The sequence below is a fragment of the Cydia strobilella genome, chromosome 19 (genome assembly GCF_947568885.1).
Source record: "Cydia strobilella chromosome 19, ilCydStro3.1, whole genome shotgun sequence".
Taxonomy (NCBI): Eukaryota; Metazoa; Arthropoda; class Insecta; order Lepidoptera; family Tortricidae; genus Cydia; species Cydia strobilella.
In genome coordinates, this window is record NC_086059.1 from 13,282,098 (window position 1) to 13,306,655 (window position 24,558).

The 24,558-nt window shown below is 37.9% G+C and overlaps 1 protein-coding gene across 1 annotated transcript in view; it reads right to left on the reverse strand.

The window, feature by feature from the left end:
- LOC134750378 (uncharacterized) overlaps window positions 1–24,558 on the reverse strand; it is a 55,544-nt gene that overhangs the window by 4,033 nt on the left and 26,953 nt on the right. Inside the window, exons 4-12 of the mRNA XM_063685539.1 lie at window positions 24,392–24,554; window positions 23,621–23,730; window positions 23,052–23,115; window positions 16,959–17,053; window positions 15,024–15,159; window positions 13,832–13,964; window positions 4,920–4,981; window positions 2,162–2,252; window positions 628–790 (exon numbers count right to left, since the gene is read on the reverse strand). Coding sequence (XP_063541609.1) covers window positions 628–790; window positions 2,162–2,252; window positions 4,920–4,981; window positions 13,832–13,964; window positions 15,024–15,159; window positions 16,959–17,053; window positions 23,052–23,115; window positions 23,621–23,730; window positions 24,392–24,554 — 1,017 coding nt within the window. The remainder of the gene's footprint in view (window positions 1–627; window positions 791–2,161; window positions 2,253–4,919; window positions 4,982–13,831; window positions 13,965–15,023; window positions 15,160–16,958; window positions 17,054–23,051; window positions 23,116–23,620; window positions 23,731–24,391; window positions 24,555–24,558) is intronic.

Consider the following 24,558-nt stretch of genomic DNA (forward strand, 5'->3'; position numbering starts at 1 on the left):
AGTTTAGTTTAGTTTACTTTATTCATTAACCATAACGTAATATGATCATTACATGGTAAGTCAACATTTCATACAATATTATACTTATAGAGAGAGAATTATGGATTTACACAAGGTAAATACGCTTAATAATAATTGAAATCTAAGATTTACAGTTTGCGTCAATTAAAATATGTTTTAATGATAAATATTCAGTAATCGAATAGAAGGCATGGTTTTGGAAAAATGTCTTGACTGTGTTTTTAAATAAATTAAAAGGTAAATCCGTGACATCTGTGGGCAGTTTATTGAAAAACTTTATTTTTAAAAAAAATCCCTGTTTTTGACACTTTTTTAATCTTAGTGATGGAAGTATTAGTTTGCTTTTGTTCCTTGTATTATTATAATTGTGGCAATCCGAACGCTTAAGTAGAGTGCTTGCTTTCTTGTGAATTTCTAACACAGAGTTGTATATAAACAATGATATGACCGTCATCATGCAGTTCAAGCTTAACAAAGTAGGACCTCGCAGATGTCAGAGTCTAACATACGAAACATGCCGTCAAAATTTCCACGCATGTTTCCGGGAATTCAGTGTAACGTAAATAACATAAGGTAGATTTTCGATGTTTCAAAGTAGGAGCTTACTGTGCCGCGCAATGAGCAGCGGTAATAAACCAGTTCTTATGCACCACGGAGCCTCCACAGGCGCTCATGGTACCAGCTGCGTTGACCATACGGAGGTAGATCTGGTGAGGATGCTGGCCGGGGTACGCTTGCCAGCCTGATACGATGCGCGACATTGACGTTTCTAGAAACAGATGAAAATTATACAGATACCCTAACAGCATTTATACGTCATTATGACGTCGCTGACATCACTTTGCTACCTGGGTATATTTACTGAATAAAGCTATAGCCTTGACATGGCGATCCTGCCATCACTAAGAGTCGGTTGCACCAAACTGGGTGTCATCGTTAAAGAGTTCGCTAAATTTTATTGTATGGAAAGTTTTATAGTAAACCGCCGCGGCGCGCCGGGTTACGTTGACGCCGGGTTACGGGATCATGATCAGTCTGTCAAGTGCGGATGGTGCAACTGGCACTAACTCTCTAAAAGTTACGTACCTACCTAATTACATCAGTCAGAGAAAGATAAATGTTATTCTCCCGGCACTCAGTAGCAAGATAGCAGAAAGTGTGTGTGTGATTAGTGCCTCTGTGATCTTGCGAACCTCCATGGCTCCACCATTTTGTAAAAATCGAAAACTTACTGGATCGTCAAAAACTTAAGACTATACGAACGCATTTTTGTCAAAGCTGAAATGGAGACATTACATCGCTTCGCTCGGTCAATTAGTATAGAATCGTTTGTTGCGAACTATAATGGTATTACATTACATATCATCATCATCATCATCATCATCATCATCATCATATCAGCCCTTTATCGCTCACTGCTGAGCATAGGCCTCTCTTCCAGTACACCACTTGTCCCGGTCCTGAGCTAATCTCATCCAGAAGTGACCCGCAATCTTCCGGATGTCGTCCACGCAACAAGCCGACGGACGCCAGGGGCTTCATTCATTCGAAAGCGGCCACCATTCCGTTAACATTTTAGTCCACCTGCCATCACTCTGCCTAGCAACATGTCCCGCCCAACTCCATTTTAGTTTGGTAATGGCGAAACCAACGTCATGCACCTTGGTGCGTCGACGGATCTCGACATTCCGTACTCGGTCTTGAAGCTTGATACCGAGCATGGCGCGCTCCATGGCTCTCTGTGCTTACATATACATATATGTATAGTTTTAAATTGGTTTTAAAATAAAATTTGTTGAACACGTGGCACCCTGGCAGGGTATTCCAAATAAATCTTAGTAAGGTATTTCGGGAATAATTTTTAGACGTAGTGTTTGTAATTGTGAATAAGATAAATATAGATCCTAAATAAAAACAACATTATCCTAATTTATTTCTAGTATTAAGTAAAAAGTCTGAAGTTAGATAATATTTACACAAGGGATTAAAGAGTAATAATACAATTAGAGGTAATAAGAACTATTCTGACAGGTAGCAGTGACGTCAGCGACGTCATAATGATGTGATTATGGCGTCATGATGACGTCGCTGACGTCATTATGACGTATAAATCTGTTAGGGCGTTGACATTGGTACTTACCAGCGTCAAGTTCGGAGCCAGCTTCGACCTTGAGGACATTTTCGATGAAGTCCACCTCGGTGTACCCCGGCTCCGTGGGCAGCGCCAGAACCTACCACCAGTGGTCAAATATAATAAAAATATGGAATGAAAATGAAAAATCGGGATAAATAAACATTCCTTCATGTCAATCGTTGAGTGGGGTGTAACTTGGAACTACTAAAAATATCAAAGTCCTCCTAAATATAGTCCGCGCGCGAATTCCGTGCACGGTTGAGGAATGTTAGGAATGTTGGGCGTCATGACCGAGTGGTGTCATTTTGTAAAGTTCGTAGATTTCAAACAGTCCCCTTTCGGCTTATCCTTTGTCTATTGTTAAATGAAACCGCACGTGCTACTTACTAGCATAAAAAAATGGTATGGCCGTTTTAGCCGGTTATTCAATTACCACTCTATGGAGATTGCAATAAGGTTCTCTCTCAATTGCTCTCCGATAACGTGCCTTTGTTACGCATATCGATGACACATTTTAGACTGGTTCTGTAGCGTTCGACTTGCCGGCACTCAGTAACCGCAAAGACCACACAGCTAAGGAATATGTTTTCCCATTAGTTCATTTTAAACCTTATTGCAATCTCCATAGAGTGGTAATTGAATAACCGGTTAAAACGGCCATACCATTTTTTTATGCTAGTAAGTAGCACGTGCGGTTTCATTTAACAATAGACAAAGGATAAGCCGAAAGGGGACTGTTTGAAATCTACGAACCATACGTACGGGCGCGGCGCACACCCTCCCACTTCCTCGACCTCTGAATGCACGGAATTGGCGCGCGGAGCTAACTTTGCACCCTGAGCAAAGAGAAAGCGTATCGTTATAAACATCATAATTTCATAGAAATTTGACTGATGACGTTGCCCAGGAGCGGTATTCGACATGCGTTAAGTGACGTTTCGTATTGAACTTCAGTTGAATGGAAGAAATCGTGTGTTGTCAAATAGGTAAATTTGACATTAGCAATCCACAGTTAGGTGACAACGGAACCAAACCGAACCACGCAGAGTTCAGAGCCATTTTAAACCGTATAGTAGTAAGAAAACAAAGTTGATTTTTGTTGCATAATTTTTTCAATGAATGAGTTTTGGTGTACAACCAAATGATACTTTCCACAGTTGATGAACAAATGATTCATTCCACTGTTGAACTGATGTTGAAGCCGAAACTGACAGTTGTGCATCTCGAATAGGGCCCCTGTTTCATTGCAAATGCCAGGCAGTTAACTTTGGGCCGACTCTACGCTTGCCTCTAAAAACAATATTTCGGTTCAGCCGGCCTAGCCAAGGTGACAATCGCTATCGCTTCGACAACTAAACGCTTTGTGTCTCTCTATCACTCTTCCATATTAGTGCGACAGTGACAGTTGCGTTTCGATCGCTACGGAGCGTAAGCGATTGGCGTGTTGGCTACGCGGCCAGGAGTGCGTTTGTAAGATTTTATTTTATAGTGCAAATTATAGCCAATCATTTTTTTTAAAGGGATCTAAGGTTCCGGGATACCGGGATAAATGCGTTCGTTTTGAAGATATCTTCAAAAAACGCATTTATCCCGGTTGACCTTATGATGAATGTATCTATGACGTAGTTGTAAAATTTTCCTTGATAATGTGATAATTAGTTATACTGATAGTCTATATCGGTATAATTCTAATTAATTAAGTATCACTAGCTTCTGCTCGCGACTTCGTCTGCTTCGAATGATGATAATTACTTACTTACTGCTGTGGCGCGACGACCCGAAGTGGATTTTGGTCTCCGACACCAAAGACCGCCATGCTACTCTGTCCAAATGATGTCGAATGATGATGACATGATAAAAACCACCCTATGTTCCCGAGCCTCAAACTATTTCCTTACCAAATTTCATCTATAACTATAGATACAGTGTATAGTAGTTTCATCTATGTATATAGGGCAGACAGCGTCTTTTGAGCGTCGGCGTTTATAGTCAGCGCTATGGAAAATAGCGTCGCTGCGCAGTTGCCCCTGTGGGGACATATATATATACATATATAGTGTATAGTAGTTTCATCTATGTATATAGGGCAGACAGCGTCTTTTGAGCGTCGGCGTTTAGTCAGCGCTATGGAAAATGGCGTCGCTGCGCAGTTGCCCCTGTGGGGAGACACTCCTCTTTTCGGGCAAACTCGGCTCCGTTCGGCTCAGCATTGCTCCGAGCAATTAGGGTTGGCACATCTTGACGTCCCTTTGCGTGTACCACAGATAAGATAATGACCTGAGTTTTGACAACCCTCAATACCCGAAAGGGATAGTACCATACATAAGAAAGGGACAGCATGGTTAGTCTTTGAAACGCTGTCAAACTTCGGGTTTGTAGTGTCCTTTCTGTACGGTAGTACTATTACTTATTCTGTGGTTGCGCCAACGTTGCGTCAAGCAGCAGCCATAGTGTAAGGCCTGAGTGGACGCTCGAAGCGGAGTTAGGGGCGTGCAGCTTGGCGTCGGGCTCACAACGTATTCAATGTGAGCAGCGTGCACTAAGGCCGCTCCTATACGTTTGCATTTGTTTAACATTCACGCCGCACGCCCCGCCCCGCTGCACGCAACTTGAGTGGACTCAGGTCTTACACATAGAGTTGACTAGACGGCGACGCTAGGGAGACGCTAGTGTGGGGTGGCCCAGCGTCAAGAGGTAGCAGACCTATAGCTACTTTCACATTTATAATATTGGGATTAATAAACTTGACTTTTTAATATCTTACCTGGCTTAAGCCCACGATTAAGAAGACCGTTTTGAAGAGCATCTTGGATACCACTAAATCCACTAATCACCAAAGTGCTAATTCAATAATAAATCTGTTAAATCATAATCAATTAATGATAAGAGTATCTGTAAATAACAGAAATCAGCGATAATCCTTGATAATGAACTTTGGAAAGTATGCATTTTGGGATTTCAACATTTTAGGATTTCAACTTTCAGTTTGTAAAGAAAAAATTTCAGCCCCCAAACTTTATACTTTAGTTAGTTGAAAAACGAAATATGTGACGTTTTCAACCAAAAGGTACCACATTGTCAGTTGTCAATAAGGTTGATTTGTAATTGAAGCTATATGGAAATAGCGCCTTACGTAGCGACAATAAGTACCCTTTTGATTGAAAATGGAACATATGATCTTTCTTCAATATTTTTTTCTAGCTAGCCGATTTTGACGTGCGTCACGTATAATTCATCGTGCGTAGCGTCCTTTCTTTAAACGAAAAATGTTTCTTGTAGAATATAGACCATCTGTTTTCTGTGTATCTGGGATATAAAAACCGGCCAAGTGCGAGTCGGACTCGCGCACCGAGGGTTCCGTACTTTTTAGTATTTGTTGTTATAGCGGCAACAGAAATACAACATCTGTGAAAATTTCAACTGTCTAGCTATCACGGTTCATGAGATACAGCCTGGTGACAGACAGACGGACAGACGGCTAGACGGACAGCGGAGTCTTAGTAATTTACCCTTTACCCTCTGGGTACGGAACCCTAAAAACGGGGCGTAGGGAAAGTGAGGCACAAATAAAACACGAGTGAATAGTCTATACATTTATAAAACACTCAGTGCAACAATTGCGGAGCCCCGCCATCACTATCAGATGACATATCACATCTATTTGTTAATACAATCGCTACCATTCGTCCCACAAGCCACTACGAATTTACCTAGTCCTAAACTATACTAGATCATACGTAAGTAACGTTTCACGGGTAAAGGTATAGTATGAATTATCTCAGATGATTTTTCCGGGCTCGGGCCTTAATCTGTTAAACAAAAGGTATTGTTTCCTTTATGCAGTGGTTACAATGCTTACTGCCCCGACATATGTAACGGGAACAAGCCCGTTTAAAAAGCAAATTTACCATACTATTTATATGGTTCACATTCATAAAACAGCCCATTCGGAGATAACACGTTTTGTTATCTCTAAAGAAAAACCGACCCTGATTGTTCTTTAAATGAGCTGTCACATAAATTTGAACCTTAATACTCACGATAGATGATTTTTAAACGACATCGCTGCTTTGGCACATGCTGACCGCTCTTAAAAGAAACAAAGGCTTTTGTGTGCAAAGGCTGCGTTCAGCTTATGGTTGGGCCGTGTCGTACTGCTGCGATCGTGACCCAAAATGGTCCCGCCGGAAGATCAGCGCTGATCTTCGGGTTAGCATTATGCTGAGGCGAGACCATTTCGTGGTAAACTTCAACTCCTACCTATTTTATAAGTTCCTATAGCTTTAGTTATACTTTTGTATATAATTTTAGTTTTAAGTTTATCACGAATAAAACATTTGATTTGATTTGATTTTGATTTGTTTAACAGATTACGGCCCGAAAAAATCAACTAAGTAAATTCATACTATATCTTATGGTGCATGGCGCTTGCGTCGCATTAGTATTGTAGCGACGTTAACCTTTACACCATTTAATAAAACTATGAAAAGGGATTATATCACGTATATTGAATTTATAATACTTCGCACTGGCCACGGTCGCTGTGCTTACTACAAACACCTCTGTGGATGGGTGGAATCCCCGGCTTGCAGTTGTGGCGAGGCTGCACAAACTATCAAACATAATAGAGGATTGCCCCATAACCCGCTATGCCAATGGACCTCCTGAAGACCTGATCGTCCTTAGCGACGCGGTCATCGAGTGGCTGATAGGACTAAATTTGTATCTATAACTGTCTTACTATGCCATACGATTAAATAAATAATACATCCCGACGTCTCGAACCCTTTACAGAGTTCGTGGTCAACGGGTGACTGGAAAAACTACAAATGTAAAGAGCAATTCATAATGACTTGGTTGAGACGAATGTTATTTTTCAAATAGCAACACAGATTCTAAACGAGTAGGTACATCTAGTTATATATTACGGGACAATGACTTGTATACCTATGCAATAGTCTTTATTCGAGGAAGATCTGTTAGGAAACTTTTTTAAATTACTAAAGTTAGATTAGTAGTTGTTAAGTGTGTAAAATGATCTGAAAAGCGATCTTTTCAATAATAAGTGTGCTTAGATCATTTTGAACACCTGTACCGCTTAGATACTTCTGCAGCTGACTAGTATGTTTTTACAAAGGGGGTTTGTATATATATGTATTAAAGATGCTTAGCCTATTTGTGCCATTTTTAACCAAAAGGGTACTTATTGTCGGTTGTCAATAAGGCGCTATTTCCATATAGCTTCAATTCGAAATCAACCTTATCGACAAGCTACAATGTGGCACCTTTTGGTTGGAAACGTCACATTTATTATACAACAAACTTATTGTTTCGAAAAAAAAGTTTCGACATTTGAAAAATAAACACAAAACGCACTTAAAACTACGTGCAAGGAAATCTTTAGACAAATCTGTGTTGCCACATGAAAAGGTTTACTATTAATAGGTACAAATGGAAAATTGTCAACTCGAAATTATACGTCAAAGTAGAAGAATGACAATTTAAAATACATCAACTATGAAAATTGTCTATCCAGCATAATGTCGAAAAAGAATTATGTCCAATAGTAAAAATGTCAAATATGATACAGGTTGAAACATATTTGTCAAGTTTTGTTTACGTACAGTCAAGAGAAAATATAATTTATAATGGACAAAATTCCATTATGGCTTAATTGATTTACGACGATTACAAATATGGTTAAAAATGGTTTTTAGCACAATTACATTTTGACTAGATTCACTTTTGATACTATTCCATTTGATCCAACTTCAGAATGGTAATTTCATGTGGACGATTTTCCATTTGTACCTAATGACAGTAAACCCATGAAAATCACACTAAGAATAATTTATACATCTATTATAACACTGGTAACACCGTTAGTACATTGTACAGTCATCACGTAAAGTTATTTTGATAACTTCAGTTTGCACATACAGAGATTCAGACACATTAGGCCTAAATTTTAAATATTAAAAGCCTAGATATAGTATATCCCAGGTAGCATTTATACGTCATTGTGACGTCGGTTACGTCATTATGACGTATAAATGACGTCATTATGACGTCGCTGACGTCACTGCTACTAGGGATATATGTGGTCAATGTACAACCAATCGTGGAAACAACTTGTGCCTAATACTATTTTAACCATAATACATTTTAATAATGCCCAAATAATATTTTCAGAAATATACTAATGCATGTAAAAAGTAGTGCAAATTATTGTACCCATACTTTTGACAGCTAAACTTGATGCCGCAACACATAATATGATAGCTGGTTTCCGTCCTCATCAAAATAACTTACCGACAAAAATACGAGGACCGTAAAAATAAGATAAAAGATAAAGATAGTTTATTATTCAAGTATAGGCATATTACAATGCGCTTATGAAAAGCAGCAAGACTACTCCCCAAGTCCCCACGGTAGCAAAGTGACGTCAGCAATGTCATATTGACGTCTGTATGAAGTCATTATTACGTAACGGACGTCATAATGACGTATAAATGCTACCTGGGGCCAGCAAACAATTTTGCGGCATTTTTTTTTATTTTTACTACGTCAGGCGTCTTCGTAGGTTTAGAACCATTTAAAACGTTTGCTATGAAAATCTCCATTACAAAAATTTCAAAAAATAAATCATCTGTAGAAATAAAACTATGAAAGCGGATTACATCGCGTATATTGAATTTATAATACATCCTGACGTTTCGAACCCTTTACCGTATTATAAATTCAATATACGCGATATAATCCGCTTTCATAGTTTTATTTCATATAACTATCGCGGTAACCGAAGACAATAATAAAATCATGTGTAGTTTTAAAAACTACTTTTGGTTATGATCATACCACGATCCGTTGTATCACCGACCTAATAACTTACATTGTAAACATTAAACTATGGAACGATGGAAATCATAAGCTCAGTTTCTAACAGTGAGTACAAGTATATTAAACATATTAATAACGGCATTTACAAACGGGTCTATCGCGAATTTATTTTGTTACCTTTATTTACCCGCCGCCGCGACCACGACCAGTGAAACCTGTGTCGAAACGTCGGTAAATAAAGGTAACAAAATAAATTCGCGATAGACCCGTTTGTAAATGTGATTTAATATGTGTTCAGACCGCGAAAGTTTAAAATATTATATTAATAACGGGTCACTCACGTATTTTAAGTCAAAAACGCTCGACATGTTCCACTCCGTACCCGTGACCCCCCGTCCCGTCCCGTGAGTGACACGTTATTAATATGTTTAATATGTCTGTGTCTCACGGAAGTGTTGTGATTACGAGTAGTATATAGTATTTAAGTCATCTAAGTGTTTGGCTCAATGGAAGTATAGCATTTGAAGGGATGTCCGATCTATAAATTGTATATACAGATGTCAATCACAACCACAGATGCCACAGATGTTGTGGGATGTTGTACGTCCCACAATAAAAAAGGAAAAATATATTAACATTTTGGGATGTCCGATATTGATTCTATCAATCGAAAAGAAAAACATGTACAGAAACATAGTACAAACAGTAAGTCCACCCGATTAATCGGAAATAATCGATTAATCGAAAAGGAATAATCGATTGGCAGAAAATCGAATAATAATACATCGATTTGCATGCGTATGTGAAGGAAGTTAAGTATTTATAATAATATGAATACAGATATTAGCCTCTAGAGCAGAGGCAAGATACATTATAGGTACAGTCAACCAATTTGATTCCTAGGTCACTATAGAACCTGCTCGCTTTAACTACTAGATTCATCACACAATACACAGCTGAGCGTAGCGAGGGACTCAAAAACACGAGATGTAAAATAACTGCTCTCGTGTTGCACATATAATTTTTCACCTCAGTAGTGAGAACATATTAAAGGTTAAAATGTATTTCGAATTATACAGAATAATACTGAAACAAAAAAAAGGAATAGAAATATGAAGTGGCAGTTCATGGCTTTCACTAAATTAAAAAGCTACTTTGTTTCACTCCCTGGAGTGAGGAAAGTCGCACTTTCCTCATTCCAGGAATCTATTTCTTCACCTCAGCAGCTCGAACAAGCCTACTTTCGTCACTCCCTGTAGGCCGAGCACATGATTGACGCGACAGTATCTCGCCGCGAGATAGACTACCCGTCTTTTGCTAACTGTATGAATTCAAGGGGGACGGGTAGTCTATGTCGCGGCGAGATACTCTCGCGCCAATCATGTGCTAGCCCGCCTGTCAGTACAAGATTTTCTCAATTTTTTCTTAAATAATGACAGATAAAGGGATACAATATACAAGTAATCATATGTCAGACAAGAATTTTCTAAATTTTCGTTTTCAAAATTCTATAGCCTAAAAGCTCTGTTTTATAACTGAAAAATATGTGCCGTTTTCATGAAAAAGGTACCTCAATATTGTCGTTTGCCAATCTCAAGAAGGCGCTAATTCCGCAGAGATGCAATATACAAATCGTCCTTATAGACAACCGAAAATGTTGCACCCTTTGTCTGATAACGCCATGTTTTTTTTTTTTTTTAGGAAACCAATCTTAGTTTTACAAATAAAACTTTTAAAGATAAATTTTAAACGCCTAAACATAATAAATTTATAACAATTCTAACTCAGATCACCTAAAGATTATCCGTTACCATATATTATTTTAATTTTAACATCAATAAAAAGAAAATCAACAAAATAGTAAATACACCCAAAACTTATTCTGACAACTGTCAAAAATCACAACACACAAACAGTTTAGTTGCCAGAAAATATGGGTAAGGTCAATGCGGGTAAGTGTGGGTGGCCGTCAATTTGGGCCTGTCTTTCTTTACACATTCATTAGTTATTGCAAGTTCATATATTTATCATTAAGCGCAAGTAGCATGTAGCCAATGTATGAACACGCAATAAACACTAATCAATGTGTAAACAGGCCCCAATGTGAAGGCCATCCACACTAACCCCTATGCCACACTTGAAAAGGTTTCAACTAAGACGACAAATACGTCAGTTCAAACTCCTAAAGCAACATCGTATTTATTACTATTTATACGTCAGAATATTCTATGACTTTCTTTACAATGCGACTTTAATATAGGCAGCCCATTCAGAATTCTATACATATACAAGTGTTAGTTAAACAAAATTGAATTCCTACATATATATACGCAATATACACAATACACATGTATAAATTCATTAAAATGCCGTACTATAATTGCGAATCGTAAATACATAATAACAAATTAAATGCAAATCGTAAATACTGTAATGACAGATCTCGTTCTGATTCTAAACAAATCTCAAAGATGGCGCTATTGACGCCACAGTGGATTGGTTCCAAATGACAGTTAACATGAATCTAATGTGAGCTATTAGCTGATTATGCAAAAAACCTATATTAATGGGTATGGTATTTTAAAAGTCTTAAAGTGTACGTTAGAGATAAACTAGAGTCAGACCAAGATAAGTCTGCAACGATTTTGATAGCACACACAGTGCAAGTGTTATTTTAAAAAACTGTCTTAGTCTAAACTGGCACATCTTTAGTAATTTTATAGATACATGCTTTCTGCTCGTTTCATAAACCCACACTCTTATTATAATGCCTTTTATTATGTAGCAGTTACATAAACTATTATTGGTTTATCTCTAGCTTAGTCCTATACTACATTTTGTAGCTACATATTCGGTTGGATAAGCACCATCAAAAAGTGTTTAGCTCTTTAGGTATAGTATGATATAACATATCTTTTACATATTGCATGCTATGTTGCCTATTTATACTATAATTACGGTAACTTGATTTATATGGACAATGCCATTAAAATTCTTTACAAAATAAACAAAACAGTTTTTTTGGAAGCCAAAGTTTAAAATCTTAGAGTTGGGGTTTATGACAAATAGGCCAAAAAATGAGAGAGGTAACAATTTAGTTTTCCACTTATTTTAACTTTTATAAAATATGTAAAAGAAACATTTTGAAATAGATCATGTGTCTTAAACTCCCGCAATAGTATTGCCTTCTTTAAATGTTACACGAAGTACTATTTCTTTAATGTTGGTATCTGAGTATACTGTATCTAAATTAGTAAGTATGACGTACCTGTTGTTGTTACTATTGTACGAGTAGAAGCACATTTAAGATTTAGTCAACTGGTAGACTGTGTTTTGGTTTTAAGCTAAATTTTTGTTATTTGTCTTATAGAGCTGCCTTTTAAGCACATTTCTATAAATTATGTCTACAAGTATTAAAGTCCATATTATCCATTTATTTAGATGTACATAACATATATATATTATGTATAACACAAGTGCACATTTTGTGCGGAAATAATAAATTAGTGCGTTCAGTAAATATGTACAATCACAATGACGAAAATTAAAATAAATTAAGATACGGGATAGTCCGATCAATTTTTTTTTAAATATTCAACCAAGTAAATAATGGTTGATTGAATTATTTAATTGTATTGTAATATTTGTAATATTAATAAATTAACCAACGAAAATATACAAAGTTACAATTGCTTATGTTACTGAGTGGAGTATAGTGCAATGATTTTAAGTGTAAATTTCCCATTTACACAAATATGTTAAATACAAGATCGAACTAGAATGTCTAAAAATTCTAAGTGTTTTAAATCGATAATCATCATTACAAGTATGGTATATTTCTAAAACTAGAAATCAATGATATACAAATACATACATGTTTCAAGACCGCTTTTTAAAAAACCGGTTATTAATTATTATATAGTTGTCAGGGCACGAAAATTCCGTCCAAATTGAAATAGTAAAAGGGTTGGAAGAGGGCGGGAAGTACTTGAGTATAGTTGGTTGATCTTTGGTACATTGCGGTATTTTCATTCCACTTCCACCCTCGATAGTGAAGCTGGCGTCACAAATACGAAATAAAATTAAATGAAAAGTTTAGGAAAAAAGAACGAAGGCTCTGCCTCTAGCAGTAATGTAAATTAATATAAGATGATATACTAATAACAAAATGTCAAGTAGTATGTGTAGAGTTGAAATGTAAACTACATTTACGCGTAAAAATAGAGCTATGTGAAAAGTTCCCTGTAGTGTCAAATATGTAGAGCTATATGTAGAGTCGCATACGTAGAATAGCATATGTAGACCCATATGAAAGAAAATGTGCGACGCCAACTTTACTATTCCGCGTCGAAAGTAAATCCTTACTTTTTAATATTATAAGAAACAAGATAAAGTAAGGACGCCAAGCACGAAAACTTTCGTACATCCACCCGCCTGTTCCTATCTCTATCACACGCGCGTAATTATATTACACGCACACACACGGCGGTCAATGCCACTTTGCAAAAGCGACAGTAATATAATTATGCGCATGCGATAGAGATAGCAACACGCGGGTCAATGTACGGAATTATTCCTCCTTAGCGCCCGTACTTGAATACAGTCCACCCAATATTTTTAACATAAGATTGACTGAAATTTAATAACTTATGTTTCAAAATCATTTAATAGATATTTTTAACATAGGTCTGCCACATGAAATTTAACTTTAATGTATGTTAAAAACCTGCAAAGATGGGGATTAAAAAAAATATAGGGTGAACGATACTCTTCACCTGAGTAATGGGCACCGCACCGGTGAAGGGTGTGTCTACCGCCTCCTCTTGCGCTTGGGTCAACTGCGCTTGTCGTCGGCCTTGGCGAGGAACACCTTAAGGGCGCCGGCCGACATCAGGTAGAACCAGTACAGTTGAGGCAACAGGAGGATCAGTATGGAGATCTTGCAGCCGGTTGGTAGCGATTGCACGGCCTGGAGATGGAAATTAAAATTTATGTACAAAATTAGGCATTAAAATACGAATGTGGGTTTATGACGCTTGGAGAGCCTTTATACCTCCAAATCTTATTAGTACTTTACTCTGACATTGAGGACCTTATACATCTCCAAATTTAATGTTGTATTAATTAACCATGGAGACTAATTCCTGTTATATTGTAGTAGTTTTTTATTTTAAGATTATTATACTGTAGTGTATTGTAGTGTTTACCAAGGCTGCTGTATTAATGAATGTTGCTATGTATTTTTCATGACACTGTATGATATCACTGTAAGTGTTGTATTGACTGGTGAAAGAGCCCTTGAGGCCTACTTATAGAACACATTTTTGAATTTTGAATTTTTGAGCTGAAAGCTAGTTTCATAAATGCCTCTCATTATTGAGCAGTCACATAAACTACTATTAAAGGCAACGATTGAAGATACTTAGATTATATTTTCCAATAAATTATTTATCTTATAGGTTACCTGTACGTAAGACATTCCCACGGCCTTGCTGTACATGTGGCAGACGTACGGCAGACTGAGCACGGCAGAACAGGAACGTCAGTAACATTAATATGCCGTTCAGCAGCTAGACCCGGGTGGACTTCATCTTATAAGTTACCTGTAAGTAAGACATTTCCACGGCCATGCTGTACATGTGGCAGACGTACGGCAGACTGAGCACTCGGCAGAACAGGAACGTCAGTAACATTAATATGCCGTTCAGCAGGTAGACCCGGGTGGACTTTATCTTATAAGTTACCTGTAAGTAAGACATTCCCACGGCCTTGCTATACAAGTGGCAGACGTATGGCAGACTAAGCACTCGGTAGAACAGGAACGTCAGTAACATTAATATGCCGTTCAGCAGGTCGACCCGGGTGGACTTCATCTTATGTTACGTGTAATTAAGACATTCCCACGGCCTTGCTATACATGTGACAGACGTACGGCAGTCTGAGCACTCGGCAGAACAGGAACGTACGTGAGTAACATTAATATGCCGTTCAACAGGTAGACCCGGGTAGACTTCATCTTATACGTTACCTGTAAGTAAGACATTCCCACGGCCTTGCTGTACATGTGGCAGACGTACGGCAGACTTAGCACTCGGCAGAACAGGAACGTGAGTAACATTAATATGCCGTTCAGCAGGTAGACCCGGGTGGACTTCATCTTGAGCCTGCAGAGAATATAATAAAAAATAAATATTATGGGACAATCTTACACAGATCGAACTAGCCCCACAGTAACTTTAATAAGGCTTGTGTTTTTGGCCCAATACCACCGTTTCTAACCCTACAGTTTTGTTATGGCTTATGTAGTGAGTTATTGTTATATTTTACAGAAATCTGTAAGTGCAAAAATATATAACTCTTCTGAAAGATATAATATTTTTTCCGTTAAGCATATTATCTCAACATTTTAAGGTAGTTTCCTAGAAGGTCCAATAACTTCCGCCATGCATCCTTAAAGAGCAAGTATGATGATAATGGATGAGTGTACTCAGTGTACCTTGAGAGGATCGAGGATCAGTTACTACTAATCTTCTGAAAGATATAATACTTTTTACATGAAGCATATTCTCTACGTTTTAAGGTAGTTTCCCTATATCGCCCAAAAACTCCACCTACCCCACTGTCGCTTACGTAACGCTTTCGCCTTGTATGGCAGCTACCTCTATCAAATCTGTAAAGCTCGAAAATATACTGCTAAATATTTAGCCAAGTCATAAAATATTACCAGACTCATTATCGTTTTCTCAGCATTTTTAGAAGTATTAGAAGAATGGCATTACATAAGCCACATTCTCGTGGAATAGGGATGTTGACATGAATCGCGAATATATAGAATGTTATGTTTTTCCCATAGCAGGGAATATTAGAATGCTGAAAATCATATTTTGTAAGTGTAAATGTGCGTAATAAATTAATTAAAAATATCCCATATTGGGATACCCTCCTACAATTTAGGAGGGAATTAAATCTTCTCGGGTCCGTGGTGTAGGGTTGCCGGCGTAGTTTTTATCGCGTATATATATATATATATATATATATATATATATCTTTACTTGAAAATAATTGTAGTGTATAACTAGCCTTATGAACCGATTTTGCATGTACAACCAGCCTTAAAGTTTGTAGTCTATGATTGTTCATTATTTTAGTATGTGGGTATTTTTGCACTTTGTAATTTTTCCTCAGTCACCCGTTGACCACGAACGCTGTAAAGGGTTCGAAACGTCGGGATGTATTATAAATTCAATATACGCGATATAATCCGTTTTCATAGTTTTATTTCATGAGTAACTATCGCGGTAACCGAAGACAATATTAATTAAAAATAATTAAAAGTATTTAAAATAATGCCCAGCATCACTTGACTGCAAACGCAAATCGGAGCGCGTGACGTCACGCCGTGAGAAACACGCACAGACAAGTTGTCAAACCTGCCGGTCCTCTGGCACTGACAGCAGTTTGTTTATCACATCGTTACGTCATCCAGATCACGTGACAGCTTGGAGCATTTTTGCGCGAAATTTAAACACTAAACTAATTAAAGCCATTCTAAGAGCCAGGTCGGCTGCCTTCCGGGCGAGACTGCTAGCCTCTAACAATGAAATTCTGTCACTGGTAGCTAAAGACTACTACAGTGACGAATTTAACAAACATTGGCGAAAACTGCACCGGTCCGAGAACGGCCATCTTTATTGCATAAGTTTGTAAATGTTTTATTTCATTGTTTTAGGTTGTAAGTTTTAGTATTTTGTACTGTATTTTTTTTTGTTTATTTGTACACCTTTATATTAGATTGTAAAAATTGGGTTTCTTGCCTGCTAAATAAAGAATTTATTTATTATTTATTTAAAGTCGATTTCCTATTAAAAATTAATGTTTTTTTTTGAATCAATTACGTGTGTATCTATAACATGAAAACAGTTCAAAAACAATGTCAAAAGCAAGTGGAAATGAATGAGTGTACCTTGAGAGAATACCGCGCAGGGACACGAAGGGTGTGGAGAGCTCCATGAGGTACACGAAGCCGAACACGCAGTCGCCGAGCCCGCCGCGGAAGTACTGGGGGTGGAAAACAACATATTCAAAAAGTTACTTTGCTGTGCGAAAACAGTAAGCAAAATCTAATTTTGCTCACGATGCATAGTCATTTCATTTGTTGAATAATCAACAAAATAATATCAAACTTCTTAATATAACCTATAGTCGGATTATTGTCCCTATGACAGTTTCTTAAAATCTCTTTTGGTTAAATTAAAAAATAATTAAGGTGGTTCGATTTTCATACAAAATTCAATCTGCTTTAATTAAGGCACTACACACGATTACTACACAAATATTTGCTCATTTATCTACTTTCGAATATTCGTTTGCGCTAAATTAATAGAAAAACTTTGTTTCATACAGAAATCATACATAAATCAACGTAATTTTTTCATCAATTTTACATATGTGTGTGTCACAAATGTCGTGTACAAATACGTTGCGTGCGGCGTTGCCACTCTATGACGTTGGCGACGTTGCCTGGCCGACCTGGCAGGATTTGCAGTGCCGTCATGTTTAGTGCATTTTTATTTGACAGTGTTGACACTGACACAGAGGGTCATGTTTATTGTGACTTATCAACATGGATACCTACATCTATGCTTATCAATTTGTTTGTATAAATTGAAAATGATAGCAACGTCTAAATCAAGTTACAAAAATCATCGGTGTTCTGGTCCGCGAAAATCCAGAAAAATTCAGACTCAATTGAAGCGGAATTCATGATGGTGAAGTTTCGTAAGGTAGGTACAGTTTCATTCCTTCATTGTACATTGTAATTTTCTCGTGCCGATCTTTTTAGAAAATAATTCTCACTTCTTCCGTAATGGTAGATATAAGCAGTGAACAATACCTATATAATGTAATTATTACTGTTTTGGTTGCCGAATAGTCAATGTGTCACTAACTCTAGGTTTTTTTAGGTATTGTGCAAAATGAAGAGGCGTTCTTGGAAATAAAATGTTTTCCTTCATTAGCCTGAAAAAATCAGGACATCCTCACTGCAATAAAGTAAAATAAAACATTTCCTGGGGATGAAAATTATGGAATTTTGTCTATGAATGAAAAACACAATTATTACTAGGTATCTTCTTCTTCTTTTTCTAGGGGCTATGTAAGGCTCCAGAGCCTATGTATCACTGCGACCACCTCTGATCTATTGTGATCGCCACCTACTACAACTCTCGATCCAAACCTGCAACTTCGAACAGCTGCAGGATCTTTTTGGTTTCGAGAGACTTTAACTCCTCCGGGCGCAATATATGTCCACCCAGGATCAAGTCACGAGTGCGCATTAGGCAGGGGCACTCTGTGAGGATGTGTAGGGGCGTCTCCTCTGCCTCCATACAGAGTCTGCACCGCCCCATGTCACGTTTCCCCATAGTGTGCATGTGCTTATTTAGGCCGCAGTGCCCGGTAAGCACCCTGACCAAGTTGCGCAGTTGGTTCCTAGGCAGCGCCAAGGCGCTCGAAGACGCCTTTTTGCTGAAGGCCTTGATGAGCGCTTTGGAATGGTTCAACCCTGGTTTTTCCCTCCAGAGTTGAATGGTTTTGTAGTGACAGTAGGTCTTTAGGGTGAGCCGCGTTAGGCTTCTGGGAATCCCACAAAACGGCTCAGGACTGTAGTTCTTCCCCTTAGCCCCTGCTCGCGCGAGTTCGTCGGCCTTTTCGTTTCCAACGATACCCGCATGCCCCGGGACCCAACGTAGAACAACCTTGTTCCTGGCTCCAAGGTTGTTCAATAATTGCCTGCAGTTCTCAACCAGCCTCGATGTGGTGACATCAGAGGTTAGGGCTAAGAGTGCCGCCTGGCTATCCGAATGGATATAGATAGTATGGTTGCCGTAGTTGCTTTGCAGATTTATTGACGCACATTCAATAATGGCGTATACCTCTGCCTGGAATATAGAGCAAAAACGCCCTAGGTTTAAGCTGATGCTTTTCCTGGGCGCTTCACCATATACTCCGCAGCCTACTTCAGATCCGGATTTGGAGCCATCAGTGTACCACCTCAGGCTTCCTTCTTTCCACTTAATTTGACTGTTTGACCAGTCCTCCCTTTTGGGAAGTTCCACTGAGTAGAGTTTGAGTGGACAAAATTTGGGTGCCATAGTGTCGGACGGCATCCCAAGAACAGGAATATCGTACACTGTATTACTAGGTAAGTAAATGATAACTTTATTAGAATCCATATTGTTGCATCATCTTTCTTCCTATAACATTAGAGATTTTGTGCTATCATGATATTATTTTTCTTTCAGGTACAGGGACAACTACGGATAACAAATATGAAAAAAATGTTATTTCATTTGTTGTGTGAATCCATCTACACCAACAAGACATCCACTGCTGGACATAGGCCTCCCCAGGGATCTCCACAACGACTGGTCTTGCAAGACCGGCCAAAATATCGAGAAATAAATAATATAAATAAACATGATAAATATCCCGTTTTCTATAATAGTTATAATTAGAAGGCCATGCAATGTTGTTACTCACTGTACCTACTTGAATCCAAAAAAAAAATATATAAAAAAAGTTTTAATTTTATTTTACAATTACTACTTTATTATTAGTACATTACGATACAAGTGCGAAAAGTAGGAAATTGGCAACGAGTGGCAATAAATTGAAACACGACCGAAGGAAGTGTTTTAATCGACACGAGTTGCGAATTACCTTTTCGCACCTGTATTGTACAACGTTTTACAGTACATAATTATGGCCCTTTACATTTTCGACATATGCACGTATTGTACTAATTACCGCACTAGGGCGGTAACGTATAGTAGTAGTAGTAGTAGTAACCTCTTTATTGTACAAATATACATATTAAAAATTACATGGTACAAATAATAAGATGTACAAAGGCGAACTTATCCCTTTGAGGGATCTCTTCCAGTTAACCTTTGAGTAGATGAGACGTATACGTAGCACCATATGTACTAAAAAGTATTTTACAGTACATATGGTGCAACTTTCTCGCCCTAGTGCGTAAAGAGCACTTTTCATGCATATGTCGAAAGTTTAAAGGGCCATATGTACTGTAAAACGTTGTACGATACACGTGCGAATAGGTAATTCGCAACTCGTGTCGATTTAAAACACTCTCTGCGGTCGTGTTTTAATCTGTCGCCACTCGTTTCGAATTTTCTCTTTTCCGCACTTGTATCGTAAATAAATGTTTCAAACTGCAAGGGTACGATGTTCGATGATAGATCTCAATTCAATATAATTTTGCAACATTTGGCATTATTAGGTTATAAATTGTATGGAGATGAAATCTATCATCGTACCCTTCCAGTTTGAAAAATACTATAGAGGCTGGGCAGTAAGGGATTGCTTTACTTGTAGAACTATATTTAGCGCTTTAAAAAAAAACTGATACCTGACACTTACAAACCTGGACTTCCTTGGGCTAGTGCTACTAAGAATCGTCAGTATTCTCCATCCTTTCTGAGTTGGAAGAACCCAAAAAGGTGAGATTTGTGAAAGTCAGGTTTTCAATAAATGTGGCGTTTTCAACCAAACGGGTACCTACTTATTGTTGTCGTATTTCCATAAAGCTTCAAAATGAAATCAACCTAATCGACAACCGACAATGTGGTACCTTTTAGTTCAAAACGTCACATATTTTTATAAAACGTTATAAACTAATTTATTAATAATACTGAATATCTGGGAGAAAAAGAAAACATAAGTAAAAACTCAAAAACGCTCGTTTTCCCAGAGATAAGACCTAGCTAGATCGAACCCCTTACAGCAAATTTCATCGAAATCTTTAGAGCCGTTTCCGATATCACTGAAATATATTTCGGTTATATCGGAATCGGACAAGAATTCGAAGAATAAAAGGTATAAGAAACATAAGATAACACAAAAAGGACAAAAAAAGTACCCCTGACGTACCAGTCTCGAACCCGAATCCTCTTGCACGTATTTCCACGAACATACCGCAACGCCATTGCAGCATACTTACACTGCATGAAATTGTCTACTACAAGCATCACGGAAACACTGTTTGCATGTGTGAGTAATAGTAGGAAATAGCATGACAGAAACACTCTGTCGACTTTAAAAGTGTTTTTTGCACTAATGAAGTATTCAATGTTTATTATAATAGTTCAATATTTATGTAAAGAGTGCGCTAAACATACTTTTAAGTATACAGATACCAACACTATTCCGCAAAAAAATAAAACCTGAAAATTTGCGAAAGTGACGCCATCTAGCGGGGTTTAAGCTTTGGGTAACCTAGTCGAACCACCTTAAAGCAATACGTTTTTACCGTATTTTTATTACTTGTCACATGTCTAAATAAATTAATGTGCTAAACTTTTCGTGACAGCTATTCCTATGGTTCGTGAGATACAGCCTGGTGACAGACGGACAGTGGAGTCTTAGTTATAGCAAAGATATATGTAACTCCGTATAAGATGAGTAGTCTAAGGGAAAAAACGTGACTCGGAAATCAAGAAAACTTGATTCTCTCACAGATGGCGCTACCACCAATACCTTTGGCCTATTCTCGTTTAGATGGCGTTGACGGTTTCGTTTGTTATTTAACAATTTTAACACATATCAGTGAAAGAACATGAGTCAAAATCATATAAAAATAATAAATACAAATAGAAAAAGAATTTATCCATATATATATATATATATATAAAAAAAATTGATATTTTTATTTTTAGTTTTAATCGTGTGTCGAATGTCGATAGATGGCAGTAAATTTACCGTGACTACAAAATTTACTATGACACAGTACCCCTCTATATTATATGATTGTCCTTGGTAAATGGGTCTCGTTTTTACCCTTTGGGTACGGTACCCTAGTTAGTTAGTTAGTTTTGCTGGGCATTTTCCGCAACTCGACATCCAATGTGCCTATTTTGCGTGAAACGAGGTAGCGCTACTCTAACCACCCCAGCTCCTCCACGAAGCCTAGCAAGGTCTTCAGGTTGCTAGTTGCCTCTTTTAGTGTGCATGGATTCCCTAGGTATTTGCTCCTATATACTTCTACCTGTTTACAGTCTAGGAGAATATGTTTTGTTGTTTCTTCTTCTGCCATGCACGCTCTGCACATGGGGCTGTCCGTTTTATCCATATTATGTAGGTGTTTGTTTAGTGTGTTATGTCCTGTTATTAATCCTACTATTTTACGTAGTTGGCTTCTTGGTGCGGTACGGTACCCTAAAAATGAACTGTCATAGGTACTAGCATGCAACGCGAGGAGTATGATTTATAAATGTTACTTATCATATTGTTTTTGTTCTTGCTGCTTAGGTGAAAAGATGTATGTGCAACACGAGACCAAAGTTATTTGCAGCTTGTGCCCTTGAGTCCATCGCTACAATTAAGATTCCATAATAATAATAACACATAATAAGTTTATTCACTTAGTAAATGTGTTATAGAACGATTTCAGTATGACGTACTATAATAATATAAATTACCTATTGTTTTCATAATGTAAACAGTAATAACCAACGGCTTTGTTATTTAATGTTTTCTCCTTGAGGCAAACAATTTTTCTTTTTTAGAGACACGCATTAAAATTTGTGGACACCATACTCTGTTCCCTAATAAAGAGAAGTCAAAGGCATTGGTGGTAGCGCCATCTGTGAGAGAATCAAGTTTTCTTGATTTCCGAGTCACGTTTTTTTCCCTTAGACTACTCATCTTATACGGAGTTACATATATCTTTGCTATAACTAAGACTCCACTGTCCGTCTGTTTGTCACGAGGCTGTATCTCACGAACCATGGAATAGCTGTCACGTAAAATGCTTTTAGACATTTTTTTGGAAGTTTAGCATATTAATTTATGTGACAAGTAATAAAAATACGGTAAAAACGTATTTCTTCAATTATTTTTTAAATTAAGCCCAACCAAAAGAGATTTAAATTTGTGGACACGCTACTCTGTTCCCTGATAAAGGGAAGTGATAACGTATACCAAAAAGTGGACATTTAATAATTACAAGTTTGATTATTTGTAAGAAAAGAAGACTCACCACAATAGTTAGGAAACCAAAACCACCGATGAATAGATGATGCATCAGAATCACGGGCTCATGTCTGAAATAGGAAATATATATAATACACTGTTAAAACTATACTAGTCTATTTTTTATTCCGTAGACTAAAATGAAATGAAATGTCATTTTAGTCTACGGAATAAAAAAAAACCGGCCAAGTGCGAGTCGGACTCGCACACGAAGGGTTCCGTACCATTATCTATAAAAACGTTCACCCATCCAAGTACTGACCCCGCCCGACGTTGCTTAACTTCGGTCGAAAATCACGTTTGTTGTATGGGAGCCCCACTTAAATCTCTATTTTATTCAGTTTTTAGTATTTGTTGTTATAGCGGCAACCGAAATACATCATCTGTGGAAATTTTAGCTGTCTAGCTACCACAGGTCACGAGATACAGCCTGGTGACAGACGGACAGCGAAGTCTTAGTAATAGGGTCCCGTTTTAACCCTTTGGGTACGGAACCCTAAAAAGTGACTGTACTATACTACACTGTTAGAATAAATTTAAAAGTGGAAAAATTACATATTAAATATGTATGCTTACTTGCAGTATGCGAAGAAAGACGGCGCCTGTTTGACAGGCACAGAGGTCAGTGAACCGTTTTTGGTCTTCCGCTTGCCTTTGGCGTCTCCAATCGTCATTTGGACGTGTACCTTTAAAAAAAAACTTGTACGTGTACCTTTGATCTTTTTGCTCCGGGGAATAATGCTCTGTTAGCGACAGTGTACCTTACGGCTATGGAAATAATTAGTTATTTGCAGACATCGGATTTTTGGGGGCGAAATTAAACGATAGGGACTTTCTTCATCGACAAACTCATTCCATTAATCACGTCACACGAATTTCGAGATTTTTTACCCCTCCCCCCCCCCCCCCCCCCTTGTCACACTTGGTCACATTTGGCAAACCCCTCCCCCCCTAGTGTGACGTCACATTTTTTCAATGAAATCGGAAATCGAATTAAGTATTATTAATATTTTATCAAAATATTTTTGACATAAGACATATTAGTAATTTTATAACCCAAAACAGATTAGGAAAGAAAATTAGACGATTAAAAACGATTATCGTTCCAAAAACTTGTTATTTAACTGTACAGCGAATTAAATAATTTAAATAAGTTAATGGGACGTCACAAAGTTTGTGAGTCCCCCCTCTCCCTTGTCACAACATGTCACATTTTCTTGACCCCCCCCCCCCTAAACGTGTGATGTAATTAATGGATAACCCCATACTAGTCATTGCTCCTAGATTCTGTGATCTAATATCCGAAACAGAGTATAGTCTGTGTCGCTACAACACTACGGCACTCACCGAGTACATGGACCAGATGTCGTAGAAGAAGTAAGCGGCCCCGAACCACGCGTAGGCCTCGGACACGAAGTGAGAGGTGCGCGCGAAGTCGCGCGTGCACGACCACAGGCACACGATGGCGCCCGTGATGCAGCAGAACGCGGCTTGGACCGCTGACACTAGTCTGT